The sequence below is a fragment of the Gymnoscopelus microlampas genome (genome assembly GCF_963454915.1).
Source record: "Gymnoscopelus microlampas genome assembly, chromosome: 10".
In the NCBI taxonomy this organism is placed as follows: Eukaryota; Metazoa; Chordata; class Actinopteri; order Myctophiformes; family Myctophidae; genus Gymnoscopelus; species Gymnoscopelus microlampas.
Window position 1 is genome coordinate 23,541,417 of NC_139947.1, and position 17,870 is coordinate 23,559,286.

A 17,870-nucleotide genomic window follows, 5' to 3' on the forward strand; every position below is an offset into this window, starting at 1 on the left:
CCATCCAGCCAACATGTTGTACGATTAGATACAGTTACCTTAAATAAAACATAAACATTCCATTTTATTTTTGTGTGGACACATGTACACAGTAAAAATCTGTTTTCATTTATCCATTTGTAACTCATGAGTGTACAAATGGAAGCAAACGCTTACGAGTCAATTTGGTTCCATTTGTACACTCTCTGTTAAAATGAACACTGAGGATTTTACTGTGTACTGCACACTGCACAGGATCTCCTATCTGCACAGGAACTGTTGAAACCGGAGACTAAACCACAGTTAGGGTATGAATTGCACCTTATCAATAAAAAGAGTCATATAAGGAGACTTAACACCAGGAACTTGGGTTGGACCAATAGATTTACAGCCTTGATCTGACCTGGGTGAACCAACAAACTATACATGAACTACACAGTAAAATCCTGAGTGCTAATTTAACTTAATTGAGTGTGCAAATGGAGCCAAATGGTCCATTTGGATTTTACTATCTACACATGAACTATGCCCCTGCTTTTATATATAGAGGAAGAAGCATGTTGCCCTCGACAGTTTTCCTTGAGTCTTTGAAGCACAACATTCCTGTCGTGTGTTCCCAGGCTGTGACACAGGTAAGTGACACCTTTTATTCCTTGAGAGCATAATGGAAGCTTAACACTGCTTTGAGTAATTGGCATTCTACAAATCTCTGCACTGCAAAATTCTGAACCTCATGAGAGACGCTTTGTCAGGTTCCTCTTTTTCTTTTTAGATCAAATACAATAGGCTATAGTTCAATTGAAAAACAAAACTAACTAAGCTATTTCTCTAGAACCATGCATTGTCTTCTTGCAATGTGTAATTCATGTAAAGCATTTAACCCATTAAAGCCGGGAAAACATCTGCCTAATTTTGATTTTAGCTAAATATATAGCATCATAAGTTTTTCAGAAAACCCTTAGGATTTAGAACAGTCGTTCTCGAGCAGATGTACAAGCTTTCTTCTGATTTTCTTTTGAAAAATATCGAAAATGTTTGGAATTTGTTTTTGGAAGTCTTCTCTTCTGTGGGTCCCTGGCACAAAACATGTTCAGATGGGGGGTCCGTGGCCATATATATATTTATCAATTTGGGGGTCCTTGACTAGAAAAAGTTTGAGAACTACTGATTTAGAAGGCATTGTAGAATCGTGCCTCAGGTCTTAATGGGTTCATTTAACAAACACATGAATAACATATTGTCATGGTGACACTGCACATTCTTTATCATTCCAGTTTGGGCTGGAAAGTGTGTCAAAGTGAGCAAGGTGATAAGAGCAGATAAATCCCTCACACATGGAGGACGCCAACAGTGCTGCTGGGACTGGGACTGCACATTACAAGCGGTGGAATGAGGAGAACATTAACCTGGATGTAGCAGCCTCACAGACTGGTCTGATGGGGTAAGAACAGTGGTGGAAAAAGTACTACATTTCTTTACTTAAGTAAAAGTATCAATATTGCAATGTAGAAAAGGTAAAAGTAAAAGTCCGGTAATCAAAATGTACTTGAGTAAAAGTACAAAAGTATTGGCATCAAAATAGTACCAAAAGTAAATGTACTCATTATGCAGAATGTCCCGTTTCACAAGGTATATGCATTTGAAAATAGCCAAAGTTTAAATAGGGCTGAAGTGGTTAAGTTAAGTTAAGTTTTGTAATAATGATTCAAATCTACAAAGTAACTGTAACTAAAGTTTACAAATAATTGTAGCGGAGTAAAAGTACAATATTTGCCTCTGTAATGTAGTGGAGTAGAAGTAAAAGTATTGAAAATTGGAAATAATCCAGTAAAGTACCTCAAACTTGTACTCAAGTACAGTACTTAAGTAAATGTACTTAATTACTTTCCACCACTGGGTAAGAAGCATATGAAGGAAAAAAGAAAAGTGGGTGTCTGTAAGACCTAAAATAAGCTTTAATATATTCATAACAATTTGCAGACTGATCTCAGGCTTTGTCAATCACTACAATTGTGTTGTCTGTTTCAGTGTTTTGTAACACTAGAGTGCAGCATTAATGGAACCGTATATATAACATTTTTGACAGATTATATTTGATCTCAAGTAATTGCTCAACAATAACAAGTTACAGATACATAGTCAAAAGGCTAGCACATGTGTCCATTTGGTTACATTTGTACACTCGACTTAAATGAACACTCAGGAATTTACAGTTTGGAGTGTAAGCATACCGTAGAGAATAACAATTCACAGACTGTGATGTCTGTGCTAAGACCTGACTCAACTCTGCCTGTCTCTGCTTTTAAAAGGCTCTACAACAGACTATGCACCGGCAACCTTGGAATAGTAGTGAAGGTGGCGGGAGCTCTGGCCGCCCTGGTGTCTATTTACATCATAGGATACACCACGGGATACTACGTTCACAGGTGCTGACCCAGGGGCCCTGCCAAAAAGGACAGAGACCACATATGGCCATTTGGATGAACCAAAACAAAATCAAATGCACTTGGCTGGAAGTTAAAACTCTGCCCGCATGACCAATAATAATGTTATCATAATTGTGGTTGTGACCTTGATTGTGACCTTGACAACCCATAAATTAATCATCTCTTCTGGGCAGCCTTCCGATCATTCCCACTCAGTTTTATGATAACCCTCCCATCGAGTTATGTTGTTGGCTGACAGACAGATACACAGACAGGCAGCGATTAAAATAGCCTGGCTGCCATGCATCATGGCGGGCAGGGTCGAAAGGTTGTTTTGTCAACAAACTGACAGACAGAGAAAAGCCACTCCAAGTGTGAACGCACCCCAACTGCTGCTCAGAGCCATGCTGTCACACATCAACAACTATTCCGTGGTTTTCAAAATGTAGGTCGATATTTCAGAAGTCAAGGCACATTATTTCAGGCACATATTGTGCAACTGCTGTGAATATGGTAGTCTATGAAATATGTAAGGTATGTCTAAATAGGGTGTGTCTAAATTAAGCATTGTCTGTTAAGTCAGTTTGATTTGCTATTTCTATCTAAGAATACGAGAAATGATGTAAAGAATATGTTTAGTTTTGACAATTTGACTGTACAAGGCTATTGTATGTATCTGTGTCTCAGCAATGACTGGCTTGGATATCTTTCTCAAGTTGGCTAATACTTACTGAAATATAGATGTATTTGTTGAAAGTAGACATACATTCTTTTGTTAACTGCATTCTGATAAGACAGCTTTCTCTCCTGTGAATATATCTGTCCCAGTGTCGTTTGCTTTAATCTAAAATAATTTAGCCGTCGTTTTGAATTTGAAATGTAACCTGTCCATTTAAATGTTTGCTTTACTTACGTGCCTACTACTATAAAGGATGAATTACCATGCTACTTGCAATAAAGCACAATAAAGCTTTGGATATGATTCTATTACACTATGTCTAGCCATCATGCTCTTTATTCAATTAAAATAATGTTCATAAATTAAATTAATAATTTGACAAATCAGTCTCCGTTGTAGATGATCTTTATGGTAGAAATATCTTGCTCATCTACAGGACGTGACCTACTCAGTTCATCGTTTGATGTAGAGAAGAGACTCAAGTTCACGTTGGACACCCATTCAGCAATCCTCTGGTCCGTGTAGTATTCCTCATCGTCCTCATTGAGGCAAAGTGAGGCTGTGCCGATCTTTGGCAAACCCTCGTCTTCAGATGACTGCGATTCCGTTTCGAAAGCAGAATCATCAGAGAAGCAATCAGTTTGACGATTTGGGTTGCAGGGACTGGCAAGCATGACGCCGCTGTCATTGGCACTGGGGTTACTAGTGTCAGTCCTCTGCTGCCTTATTATCAGCTCCAGTGGTGCTGGGTTTGAGGCTGGTAGCGGTTGGTCTCCTTTAACGAGCCTGGAGCATGACTCTGGATCCTGGATGACCTCTTTGGTTACTGCTGCAAGAGTTCCACTGGCTACATTAGATTTATTAGACTGCTGAAAGCCCTTCCCGTGCTGGGCAACCATCAAACGAAGCACTCTATTTTCTCTCATCACACTGGAAATTGGCAGTTGAGCCTTCTTGTCATTTGAGAAGGCTGACCCCACTGTGTGTGAAGGTTCACAGGTGGGATCAGCCTTGCCAGCGATGATTGTTGATCCCCTGATAGGTGGTAAATAGACGGTGCGGGGGACCGCAGTGACACTAACTCGTCTCGGTTTAGCATGAAATAAAATAGAATGAGTCAGGAGTCGTGAATGGGTGGTCAACCTCGCTGCTGGTTGAAAGTTGCCAGGCATCCAACGAGTCTCTGTGTGCACTACACTCGACCTGTCAACCCTACGAACATTGATCTCCAAGCATTGAGTCGTCCTTTCACTGCCATTCCCCCAGCCGCTGGAACCCCAGTCCCCGTTTGAATTGAACCTGGCCTGCTTCTTCTCAAGCGCTCTATGGCTGCTTTTCATAGCTCCATCAGGTTGCGGTCTCTGCTGGGTCGTTGCAACTTATGTCAGGTACACTGATCTATCTTTGACGCACATGGACACACTCCACTGGCGCCACTCTGGCTTTTCTTTTATACCTGCCTGTCTCTTCAAGACGCCTCCCATTCACACAATGTCAATCCTGAGCAGTCACTCGATATGTAACAGTACCCGTACGCTTTCTAGTTAGCCTGTGAACAGCCAAACTCTTTCACCATTGATTCAGAGAGCCATATATCCTGTCCACACTCAATATAATGGTAAATATAAGGCTTTAAGTGTGTTAAAGGAAGAATCTTTGATTGCCGTCATCATTGCAAACATGATTTCCTTGCTGTAGTTTACCAAACCTGTGAGCATGGCTAAACAGTCGACACAGGTATCTCATCCCTTTTGAGTAGACTTTATTTTTAAGACTTGTTGTTATTCCCTGCTGTATAGGGTACATGAAAATAGTTAAGGTTTATGAACCATACATTGGTAATACCATTTCAATTGTGATCCAGATTAATCACTTAACCATGTTAGTTACAGTACATGTGGGCAGTATGCATCATATTAACAAAAACAAAAGAGAGCAAATTACCTTTGATGTGGAAATGATAGAAAAATAAGTAAACGAAAGCATTTACATTTTGTGTCAGGGAACCCATCGGCAAAAAATATATATATATATTTTTTTTTAAATCCGTCTTGAGAGATTATGCCATCTGCAACAAACCCCTCACAGGATGTGTCAAAACCTCCAAATGAGTTGACTACATACTGTAGTGGTGCATGTGGTTTAGGCCAGTGGTTCTCAACCTTTCTGGATCAGGGCCCACTTGAAAATACTTTCAGAGCATGTTTTTTAATGATCAACCAACCAATTGTGTTCCACCTTGAATCAATGGAACTAACTCACTTTTTAATATTAGTATTATAGTTGTTATAGTATCATTCAAATCTTAAGTGTTTTGCCAATTATTTCGAGGCACACTTGCAATACCCTCGCGGCCCACAGGTTGAGAACCAGTGGTTTAAACATCAGCCAGTCAATCATTAAATTAACATTTCCTAAATTAATCATCTGAAACTATCCTGGGTTCAAGCTCCTCTCAAGTGAATAGGCAGACTTTTTTTTTGGGGGGGATGGTGCATTAGTTACATTAAAGAATGCATATGATGACAGTGTAGTGAGTGTACCCTTAATATTCATAAATATCGGTACAGAGCTGTGTGGAGTTCATTCAGTGTGATGTTCAGATACGAGCGAGAGTAAACAACAGAGGTTATTGGCGGTACAGCACAGCTACCAGACGACGGTCAGGTTGTCGAGCTCGGCTGAGAGGTCAGTCTTAGAGGGGTAGACGACCTTGAGGCTGCCATCCTGGTCGATGGTTCGAACCTGCTGGACGATCAGTTCCCCTGAGGTGGCACCATCATCGGACGCCTCCGGCCCAGCAGCACCTTCCCCGTCAGACCCAGCTTCCTCCTTGGTCTCCACTGTCTGTCTGTTCAACTCTGCCATTTTCTGTGAGAAAAACACAGCAAAGTTCATTAATTGTTCATACATTTTCAGGTCTTATTTTAGCCCTATACAGTCAAATCTTGAGTGCTAATTTAACTCTGAGAGTGTACTAAATGGACCATCAACACTGAGGATTTGACTTTTTTTTATTAACTGTGTATAATTCTACTGAGGGTCCTATCTCTAATTTATGGGCAAAACCTTTATTGATAAAATCATAACATTCTACAATGATATATTTGCTATATATTGTATGCCTAAATATACATGTTTTAATACTTTCTTAACATGATTTGAATTATGTATTTCTTACATTATTCATACACTGCACGTATTTACAAAGTGGAATATAGTTAACACAGCTTATGTATCAAATCAATTGCTCACAACTGGTTTCACAACGAGTTCTGAATTTTTAATTTCCACAATATTCTTCTGTTACAGCTGTTCTTTGTCCATGATCCAATCCAAACATCTTGCCATGCACTTTAGTGTCCTCCTAACCTATTGGTCTAGAAACAGCACATAATGCCATTTTAACCATATGCAGCCAGAATTGTAATATTTAAACATATTTGCCAATGATGTACAAAGGTTTTTACACATATCTTTGACTCAAATGTTGTGGACCTGATAAATGGCATCCCAAATGTCTTTCAGTAATGAATGTTAATGTTTTTCATGTTCATTCAATATTTATAGTGTGGTATCTGATATGGTACTGAGAATGTGCAAATATAGGACAAGAGTAGGAAACACATTCTTCTCCGGTGCAAACCTAAACCTGAGGGTTAGCTTTCAAGTCACGTTCCTTGGTCACTCCATCTAATTTCACCTCTAATCAATTTGATTACATTTCTAATTACCTCAGGAAAGATTCAAAAGCTAGATTGTTGGAATTGTGATATCCAAGAGTAATAGTCTGACAAATACATCCAAAATCATCAAACTAGCAATCCAGACTTTTAATTAATATTTCATACATCAGTCAATTTCAATCTACAAAGAACAAATACCAAATTTCCTGTAATCTAGTCCAAGCAACATCCCTGGACTGTTGTGTGTTTTTGTTTACGTCAGTGAAACACGTCAGCAGTGTATACAATGTGTACATGCAAGCTCTAGAGTTGCAGCAATGGTATTGTGAGCTGTGCGTTCGGTCGGTGCGTGACACTGTACACCAGTGGGTCTGCTCACCCAGCTATGATGAGCTCAGTTCTTCCACTGACAGCCCGGGTCGCTCACGCTGTCATGAGCATACCCTGTGTTGTTGTCTGCCATGTGGGAAATTTAAGAAGGCTTGTGGGGGCGAATGTTTGATGGCGTTTAATGACAGGAAATCAAGGGCATTGTCACTTTTCCACGGCATGGTACCGATTTAGCCGGTCATCATGATGTCCAACCCTCTGCACAGGAGCAGGTCTAAACAATGCTAAGGTTCAAAGTAACGCTAAATACTTATGACGTCTGGAAATGATCTATTTCCTGCACAGTTCAACAAAAACAGTTTGTGATAAAAAAGGTGTGAAATAGGACATGTAGTTGCTTGATTCATTCACAACGGCTAGTTTGAAAGCTTGTCAACAGTATTCAGGAGGCAATACCAAAAACGTACCAGGCACCCCCCCTTTTTGCTGGATGTGTGACTCTGTGCATAATAACATATCAGTCTCACACACTATAACGATATGATAAATAGAGACTATCTTTAGTCAGTTTCATCGGCAAAAGATCCACCATTACACAAATAAATGAGAGAAGAAAGAGCAAAGCTTACTACAATGAGAGCATCCATGACATCCTTACAGGTCTGCAGGTTGGTTGAGCTTGTCACCTCCAAGAACAACTCTTTGGTTGACTTTTTGATCTACACAAACCCAATCAAGATAATATTAATAATTATTGCATTCAAAGAAGTGAAGCTGCGTACAGTGTAAATAAAAAGCCAATACAATAAACTAAAGAATATTACAGAAAATGTTGTGGCACAAAACAATAAGATTTATTACAACATACTAAACTAGGATTTCTGTTAACTTTAACGGTGTCAGCAAAAGTGAATAGCCACATCTAGATGTCATGTCACTAAGATTGCCATTTGGATTAAAGACAAATGTATGACTTCTTGAAAGGAAGTGTAGTTCTAGGAACAATAAAACAACCTCTCTGTATCCGGACTGCCAGGAGTATCAGTCAATGTACAAAGTTCAACAAAGAGAACTCACACTTAGCATTGTTTGTTTTTCTTTACTATGCAAGTCTACAAAACAGAGGTACTTGAGGTATTGGGCCAGTAATAGTTTGATTTACTATATATGTATAGTAGGGAATGGATCCCCATTTGATACGATTTTTTATCTCTGGGACCCTAATTTACACTGTAAAATACTCAAAGACTTAATTTAACTATGTGTTAACTAAAGTGTGTCAACTTAAGTGTACACAACCCCCTCAAGGACCCCTGGGGGTCCCCAGACCCCACTTTGAGAACCTTCGTATTGGATGACATTATGTAAGACCTGGTAGCCATGCTACATCACAGATTCAATTCAGGCAGGCTGACTAACTGTAACTTAAGCAGTGACCTGTGAAAAAGGTCCTTTGTCAGATTAGAATTACACACAAGCACACACCTTGGTTTTTTCACTGTTGGTGATTGGTGGAAATGAGATCACATGACCCTCTGCATCCACCAGACACGGGTAAAGTGCTTTTCCATCCAGAAGTTGTAGGTATCTGTAGTATAGAAAAGCAGAAATAAGGGATAAAGGTTTTAATGGATGAGGTGACAGAATGTGCCATTCAAACCACTAATTGTTGGCTGTTGTACTTGGCAGCTTTGTGGCACTAGCATGTCTGTCATTGGCACAATTAAACTATCACAAAAAGCTTCTCAGTTGTAAAGAGTATTCAAAACCGAAAATGTTAGTTCATGAGCAGTCTCAAAGTGCAATCCAAAAAAACACTAACTTGTGTTGGACACTGGTGTGAAGCATATTACTATTCTCAGTTTTCAAGTGTTATACTGCCCTCGTGTGTCAAAACAAGACATATCATGCCCAACCCATTTGTCATAGCTGAGCTGCAGAACAAAGCATGAGCTTCATGATGAAACAGTGCCATCTTTGTACCAGTGAACCCACAAAAAGGAAACAAAAACATAATGGCCATTTAGTTTTCAGAAAGTTACATTCATGAATCTCATCACAGTACCAAAACAAAAAGACAAACTTGGAAAATCTAGAATATCTCCATTCCTACGTATAATGAGCTAATCAACAGCTTAGAGATGGTAAATATATCATTATTATATTAAAGTGCCCCGTGGTCGTGGGTCAGAGTTGTGCATTATACCAGTGATTCTCAAAGTGGGGTCCGGGGAACCCCAGGGGTCTTTGGAGGGGGTTTCAGGGGGTAAGATTAGTTTATATAGTCAATTAGTTAATTACAACTAAAAGAAATATCGGATGTACAAGCTAAAAGCACGTCATGAAAATGTTTGTATAAAGTAGATTTTCTTTTTTTTACACAAAACTTCTTCTTCTGGGGGTCCCTGGCACAAAATATTTTCAGATTGGGGTCCGTGGCCTAATACATATTAATTTGGGGGTCCTTGACATGAAAACGTTTGAAAACCACTGCATTATACTGACTTGTGCAACCCTGAGACGTTCTGTCTCTTCTTCTGTTTCCTTTGCTCATCAGCCTCCAGCCCCAGCTGTCTCATCAGTTCCACCGCCGTCATCTCCTTACGACCCAGTGACAGTATCTAACAAAACACACAGTCAGAGAGTCATACTGAACCTTCGCTCAGCACTGACACAACAAACATAAACCCGTCATACTGTAGATGACATGCGGTCCGGTGGTCCTGAAGAATGCCAATACTGTAAATCTCTGCATCGCCGCACTGCACCATGGCGAGGTAATTTTCTCTGGCTTTGATATTGCCAAAAAATCTATCTTTCAGTGTCCTGGAACCATATGTAAAACCCACTGTGAATCTGGGTGTGATGAGAGATTTTCAATTGGACATCGATAAACTCAGTGATCAAGTCTAATTTTTCCAACTGAGGCTCTTTTCTAGGGTCATGTCCTTTCCATAGTGATTTTGAAAGCGTTAAACATGCTTTTATCTTGGCCTGACTTCACTGCTAATGTCCTTCATGTTGGTGCAGTTGGTCCAGAATGCTGCAGCTCTTTCTTTTAACAGGAGAACATAAACAAGAGCACATCTCCCCCTACTAGGTTTTATAATTTGTCTACAAATAATAAAATGTGCTTTCTCCAACTTTCCTCTATGACCTTTTACAACCACTACACCACACTGCCTGTTTTTAAATCCCATCTTAAAACACAGATGTATTGCTTGTATTTTAACGCAGTTGCCTTTCTTTTTCTTATGGTCTTATTGCTTTTATTTATTTAAATGTGCTCTATATATGTGGATTTGTGTTGGACTTTGGTTAAGAATATGGGAGGCGTGCTGCTCATCAATTTAACAATAAATCACTGCATGTGTATGTGACTAATAGGAATGAAGACTGCCTAAGGTTTATAAAAAAATAAATAAAAAATAAATATAAAAACACTTAAAGAAATCTGAAAATCCCTAAGATTGAGTCCTGAAACACATTCAAATTCTCTTGAAAACTGAGTTTACTCAATAAACTGATATCAGGAAGGGTTTTGATACCTTTAGCTGTGAGGGTGGTCTGGCTTCGTACACCAGGGGACTCTTCAGTAGCTGCATGTCGTGGGTTGCGATGGTTGCGGTGGTTCGTTTACCACACAAGTCCTCATGAAGCTTGGTCTGGAAGACAACACACGAAGTGCGTCGGGAGATTATTTACACAGTGCAATTCTCAAGTGTTAATTAACTCAACCAAATGGACCCGTTATTTTCATCACCGTCATATGATGAAGCCATGAATGAGGTTTTAGCCTTACCTGAGCCAACAGGAACCTCTTGAGGGCGTTGCCACGCCTCAAGATCATGCCCTTGACCACGCAGCACACCAGATACGGCCGCACGTCTTTCACTTCTTCAGTCACTTTGATGGTAAACACATCAGGGTTGGAGGACAGGTGAAGAACCTTCACCACCATCTTGTTCATCTCCTCTAGCTCGTCCTCTTCATCGTCCGCCTTCTTCTTTTTCCTCTGCTGCCGTTTCTTCTTGTCTGCGTTCCGTCCTCCTCCCCCCTGTTCTGCATCATCTCCGTTGTCTCCGCCGTGCTTTCCTTTCCCCTTCCCCCCCCTGGCGCCGGCTCGGAGGTAGTCCAAGATGGACTTGGCCTGGCAGCCGTTGACCATCTTCTCCAGACGGTTGTCCTTAAGCTTGTTCCCTTTGAAGTCGATCTCCTTCAGCTTGGAGCAGTCGCTCAGTGTGGATGGAATCTCTGTCAGCTTGTTGTTGGAGAGATCCAGGTTCTGTTGAGAAAATAGACGTAAAAGTATTTAGTATTTAGTTGTACATGTAACAATGATGAATTTGATCTTATTAGCCTGTATTTGTCCAAAATTGAAAAGCAATAAAAAAAATCACACCCAGTGTGAAGTGGGCGGTGTGTGGTCATCACAACATGACTCACTTTAAAAAAAATCACACCCAGTGTGAAGTGGGCGGTGTGTGGTCATCACAACATGACTCACTTTAAAAAAAATGATAAATGCCTTTTTTTAAAGTCCATACTGCTATTCATAGGGCTGCACATGTGTCATGTGTTTCGCTCGCCAATCACAGTCCTGAATTGGCAAAGTCAGCCAATCACATTACAGTTAGTGGTGATGACACTAGCTGTAATGTGATTGGCTGACTTTGCAAAAGTATCGATTTGCATTAACAATGGAAGGGTTAGGGGGTATACAAATTTTTTGGTCGGTGTCCAAAACTCACTTATAGGGGGCGGCTACACCGCCCCAAAAGGATAAATGACTTTTTTTTAAAGTCCATACTGCTATTCATAGGGCTGCACATGTGACATGTGTTTCGCTAGACAATCACAGTCCTGAATTTGCAAAGTCAGCCAATCACATTACAGTTAGTGGTGATGACACTAGCTGTAATGTGATTAGCTGACTTTGCAAAAGTATCGATTTGCATTAACAATGGAAGGGTTAGGGGTATACGATGCGTTGTAGACTATTGGCCAATCACGGTGCAGGATTGGTCAGTGTCCAAAACTCACTTATAGGGGGCGGCTACACCGCCCCAAAAATCACACCCAGTGTGAAGTGGGCGGTGTGGTCACAGTGGTCATCACAGTGATGGAAGTGATTCACTTAAAAAAAAAAACATACATGTGTTTTTTTTAAGTGCATAGTCCTATTTATAGGGCTATGCACATGTGTCATGTGTTTCTAGCCAATCACAGTCCTGAATAGAGTCATGGTGGCCAATCACGGTGCAGGGTTAGGGGGGTACAATGGTGGCCAATCACAGCGCAGGTTTGGGGGGGTGCGATGGGTGTCGATGTCCAAACCTCACATATAGGGGCGGTTGCACCGCCCAAAAATAAGTAATCAAAGATAAAAAATCACACCCAGTGTGAAGTGGGCGGTGTGTGGTCATCACAACATGACTCACTTTAAAAAAAGGATAAATGACTTTTTTTAAAGTCCATACTGCTATTCATAGGGCTGCACATGTGTCATGTGTTTTGCTAGCCAATCACAGTCCTGAATTTGCAAAGTCAGCCAATCACATTACAGTTAGTGGTGATGACACTAGCTGTAATGTGATTGGCTGATATGAAAAAAAGTATCGATTTGCATTAACAATGGAAGGGTTAGGGGGTACACAATTTTTTTGGTCGGTGTCCAAAACTCACTTATAGGGGTAAGGGGGCGGCTAAACCGCCCCAAAAATATATGAATATTATCATTAATTTGGTGGGGAACCCCTGGAACCCCCTCAAGGAACCAATGTTGAGAACCACTCACATGTATATTTCACACTCAGTTACCTTTATAGCAGAGAGCTTGTGCACATCCCCACTCAGCTCTTCGATGGCATTATCCGAGGCAATGAGGGTGTGGAGGAGATCCAGACGGCAGAAGTCGGCAGGGAAGCAGGTGATCTCATTCTTGGAGATGTTGATGGTGGCCAGCTTGGTACACTGGCTCAGCCCCTCTGGGAGGCAGCGGAGGCGGTTGCAGCTCGCGTTGAGAGTATTGAGCCCCTTCAGCTGGGTGATCTCCACCGGCAAAGATGTCAGGTCGTTCACAGACACGTCCAGGACCTTCAGAGACTTAAGACTGCCGATCCCTTTGGGAATGGACGCCAGCTTGTTCCGACAGAGGATCAGGCTCTGGAGGCTGGTGAGATGTTTGATGCCCTCCTCGATCTCCGTCAGACTGGGACACTGAATGATCTCCAGGTAGTTCAGGAGTGTGAGGGAGTAGATGGCAGGACTGAGACCCCCATTGGAGATTCTCTCATCGACATCCGGACCCTGTAAGACGATCTCACGCCTCTTCTCTCTCGCTGCTTTCTCTATTTCTGGCCAGTTTTCCAAGTCATCCAAGTCATCCATGCTGCAACAACGATGCTGCTGCAACTCTGCAGAACACAAGAGGCCAGTTTTGACCGAGCTTCCGCTTTCGTCATCGTGGTCCCACCCACCCCCACGAACCTTTCCATTCGGGGCACAAGAAACGCAGCGACGCTACGCGCTGCCAAACAGTATCACTGCGAAATGGCAGCGCAACTTTGACAGCCACGAGCATTTTTCCTACGCATTATACAAACTACATTAACCATAACTCCAATCGGAACCTCTCCCTCCGAGATGAGGTTCCACAGCGTAAGGTGTCGGCAGAGTGCGACACCGGCGAACGGTGGCGAATATTGTTGATTCTGACCTTTTCCCGCACATTGTGTCCAAAAAGTAAAAGTGTTCCCCCCTGCTCTCAGATGTTTTACATTTTAGCGGTCAAGACATTTTTTACCGACGGGTTGAAACCGCTTATTTAGTCATGCCTGTGGCCAGTCAACCCCCGTCCGCATGTGCGGTACTGCTCCCGTGAAGCTTAAATTGGGAAATCATGGCACAGGCTGACTAAAAAGGCGATTTAAACGCTTGTTTCAAACCGTCGGTAAAATGTTCTTTACCGCTTAAATGTAATACATCTGAGAGCAGGGGGGAATAATTTGACTTTTTAGATACGATGTGCGGAAAGGGTAAGAATCAACAATATTGGCCACCGTTCACCGGTGTCGCACTCTGTCGGCACCCTACGCAGCGGGACGTCCAAACTGGCCTACATTAACCACAATCCTCCTTGTCCGACGGTCATGACGACGCAGTTGCGCATGTCCCCCCCTGTTGAGTTGGTTGTTGTCGTTGGTGGTTATGGAGATGACATGAGACTCTGGTGGAGAGCTGTCAACAGAAGACACTTGTGATGTTTCTGGTAAGATGTCTTCTTAAACAAGAGCCTCGCGTTGATTCACAACATGTTTCCTCAACGGGTCTTCTATGTCGCAAGGCGGTTGTCAGGACATTTACATGAATGTAGATGTTCATAAATACTCCAGTTCCAAAAAGGTAACGGCAAATGCAAATCTATAGGGCTGCATATCTTCACGTCACCCAGAACTGCAACATGAGTTCCTTTAGTGTTAGTTTAGGTTGATTTGTTTTTTTTAACTAACATGCATTTTAGTCACCATGTAATTTAATGGTTGTCTCTCTGCCATGATGCCCGCCTTGTGTAATCTTCTCAGTTCTCATAATCCTATTCTTTTTCAGTGGATAATCTGCTTGAGCATTATTTACACAAGTGAGGTAATTTAAAGTAACATGGGTGGAGATTGAATGTCCACTATTCAGTCATCAATAACTAAGTTGTCAATAACAAAAACAGTTTCAGCTGAATTTTAGCTTAGAATTGCAGTATTTATGGATATTCTCTTTTATATTACTATTTTATTACTATTATTAAATAGTTCAGACCAACAGTCCTTTGACTTCTTGTTATGTGGGGAGCTGGCCTTGGGCCAGTGTAATCTTGTTCTTCTAACAGATTAATGAGATTATAGACCATTGGTTCTCAGAGTTCTAAACATGGGACAGGGTCTTCGGTCTTGTGTGTCAAATACTTACTTGGCTGTCAGTGTCCATGGAAGTGAATAAACTGATAATAAACATAACACCTGGCATTTGCCTTTCCTTTAACACAAAATGATTTCCTGTGGACACTATGAGCTGACTTTTCCCCCCCTTTCTTCTTTAAAACCCCGTGATGTCTGGCATTTGGTTTTAAATTGCACATTTTGGTCATGGGTGGTATATGGCCGACTTGATAGTATTAAAGAATTTAGTCTGATGGTTTAGTGTTTCCCTTTTTGTTCCGTGCCCAGTTTCTGTCAGAGGAATGCCCAGGAAGATTGGATTCACTGTGGTCAGCTCTTCTGGTCATGAGGAGAACTTCAGTGCCAATGAGCTTATGGTCCATGCACCCACTGTCAATGGCTGGAGATCCCCAAGGTATAGTGGTTGAAGAAGTACTCAGATGTTTTACTTAAGTAAAAGTATCAATACCACAATATAAAAATAAATTGCTCTGTTTAAAGCAAAAGCCCTGTATTAAAAATTGTACTTGAGTAAAAGCACAGACAAATTACAGTGCCAAAGTAAAAGTACACTAATTTTGTCAAGATTTGACAAACCTTTTCAAAAATAGCTGTGAGCTTGTAGATCGGCTATTTTCAAATAGGGCTTTTCCTAGTAATAAAACATTGAAGTGAGCACACACAGTACGTGCATAGAGATAAAATGCAAAAAACAGGTCCAATGGCTCATTTTATAAACAGTTCTATCACGATTAAACACACTTCCAGGTAAACTACATCATTGTGGGGAGCAGGTGTAATCCAGGGTTCCCTGAGGTTTTACCATTCTGTCTTTTGTTTGATGCTGCCATCATACAGAGGTTCTGCTTTGGCAGCTACCCGGTAGAAATATTTGTTTGTAGGATTTGAACAAACTAAGCCATGCATTAGGACTGCATAACATTGTGAAATCATACAGGAAACAAATGAATGAATGAATGAATGTTTCTTTTTGAATACGAGGACAAGGACAAGGAATTCTTCATAACACATAAACACATCTTATGCTTTCCCTATAAAAATAAATCACAGCTTCTTGTGATTTTGAGTCCAAACATACAGAAACAAGATACTCCATATTTAGGAGGGCTGGCTGACCCCTTCATGGCAGCTTAAATAAGCTTACAAATGTCAATTTGTAGCTTCACAAATCAAAACGCAGACTTATGCAATGTTTGTGTGTGTGTCCAGGCGGTGTCCCTACCCCCAACACATCACCCTCCAGTTGATGGAGCGCTGTCGTGTGAGGAAACTGCAGCTACTGGCACACCAGTACCTGATATCAGCCAAGGTGGAGTTCCACATCGGAGATTCACTCCCAGAGGCCCAGACCCCTGGGTCCCCTGGGCTGCTCCGCCGACTGGGGTAAGACCAAGGGGCTAGCATCCGGCTTGTAAATTGAGGCTATATACTGTAGGAAGGGACAGTTCATTTGAATGGCCTGTAGTCTCGCTGTTTCACCCCTGCTGGTGTCGGAAGCAATTAGGCTCTATTCAAGTGGGATTTTACCGAACTTTACCCTTGCATTACCTTAATAAACATTGTCATAAATACTATATGCTTCCAGTCGCTAGTTTAAAGTCTTTCAATCACCATGACATGCGTTTTGGTAAATTATGGTCCCTTTTATTTTAAAATTGATGATAAAGTAGGGTATGCTGTAGGAGGGCCGTGGCTACCTTGTGATGATTTTGATTGACAAGCTACACAAGCATTCATTCGCACCCCCCGCTCTGGTCCCAACCAATAGCATTCATTTATGGGTCAATTTTTCGGACCGGATATAGAAAGATGGCGAATTTGAAATCGCTGAAAAATAGGCTTCATTTACGGTCTGCAGAATCCAGGGGTGTGACGATGTCCATGTTTTTTTTACGGTCTATGGGTAAGACTCACTGTAATCACCAACACTAAACTTAAACCACTGAAACCCTAGCCTGGCGTAGCTAGACTATATCACTGCGTGGATATGAGTCTGGTGCTTCCATGAGGACGTTTTGTTTCCCAAGGGGCGGGATCAAAACAATAGCCCTCGACGCAATTGGTTAGACCTACAACCAACTACCAATTACAGTCGCCCATATTCGAATACTGGGCCCTGATTGGTGCCCCACGTCTTCTGGGAGAGGAAATGGATTCTCTATGGAGCGGTGCCAGACCCAAATCGCAGAGTGCATTTTTCTTTTGCACTCGCAGATTCGTCTGGTCCCAGGCTACTGAAACCCTATTATTTGTGTTGACCGGGCTGGCATCCCCCAGGGCTCGGTACTTTGTTTGCTCCTTTTCTCCCCTAGGACAAAGCTCTTAGTCGAAAATAGCAGATCTATAAGCTCACAACCCATCACAATGCAATGCGTTGTGAGCTTGTAGATCTACTCTTTTAGACAAAATGTGTTGCCCCAGAATACGGATGGCGGCGTCCCTATTCTGGGCTTGCCATATTAGGTGAACATTGGGCCAAAATAGGCTAATATTTGGCAAGAAATGCCAATCTACAAGCTCACAACGCATCACAAAGCTTGTAGACGGGCCATTTTCCATGATGAGATTTGGTGTAGTGGAAAAAATGGAGAGAGCCAAGTACCCCTGGGGGAACCTGGTCAACAAAGTATAAAAAACAATCCTGTCATTGTCAATACATGTTGTCTATTCACAGCTGCTTTAGCCATACATGAACATAAACTATTTTCCTGCGAATGGCTTTATTTTTTCCATTTCCAAATTAATAGGTATCCATAGTCATTACAAATCAATCAATATTCCAGGCAAACCAATCCATGCTTTAAATTGCATTAAGATG

The 17,870-nt window shown here is 41.4% G+C and overlaps 3 protein-coding genes across 5 annotated transcripts in view; 2 read left to right on the forward strand and 1 right to left on the reverse strand.

Moving 5' to 3' along the window:
• Positions 1–527: 527 nt before the first annotated feature.
• On the forward strand, positions 528–3,387 carry smim1 (small integral membrane protein 1). Its single transcript, XM_084069175.1, has 3 exons — positions 528–611; positions 1,254–1,420; positions 2,289–3,387. The coding sequence occupies exons 2-3, from the start codon at positions 1,314–1,316 to the stop codon at positions 2,410–2,412; spliced, it is 231 nt and encodes a 76-aa protein (XP_083925301.1). The 5' UTR covers positions 528–611; positions 1,254–1,313; the 3' UTR covers positions 2,413–3,387.
• Positions 3,388–4,824: 1,437 nt separating this feature from the next.
• On the reverse strand, positions 4,825–13,537 carry lrrc47 (leucine rich repeat containing 47). Its single transcript, XM_084068483.1, has 7 exons — positions 12,921–13,537; positions 10,903–11,385; positions 10,649–10,765; positions 9,606–9,721; positions 8,586–8,688; positions 7,730–7,819; positions 4,825–5,955 (listed from the first exon to the last, which is right to left on the reverse strand). The coding sequence occupies exons 1-7, from the start codon at positions 13,488–13,490 to the stop codon at positions 5,734–5,736; spliced, it is 1,701 nt and encodes a 566-aa protein (XP_083924609.1). The 5' UTR covers positions 13,491–13,537; the 3' UTR covers positions 4,825–5,733.
• A 744-nt stretch (positions 13,538–14,281) lies between these two features.
• cep104 (centrosomal protein 104) overlaps positions 14,282–17,870 on the forward strand; it is a 49,168-nt gene continuing 45,579 nt past the window's right edge. For all 3 annotated transcript variants that reach the window (XM_084068249.1, XM_084068251.1, XM_084068250.1), the window contains exons 1-3: positions 14,282–14,370; positions 15,320–15,446; positions 16,262–16,435. In XM_084068249.1, coding sequence (XP_083924375.1) covers positions 15,334–15,446; positions 16,262–16,435 — 287 coding nt within the window. In that variant the 5' untranslated portion in view covers positions 14,282–14,370; positions 15,320–15,333. The remainder of the gene's footprint in view (positions 14,371–15,319; positions 15,447–16,261; positions 16,436–17,870) is intronic.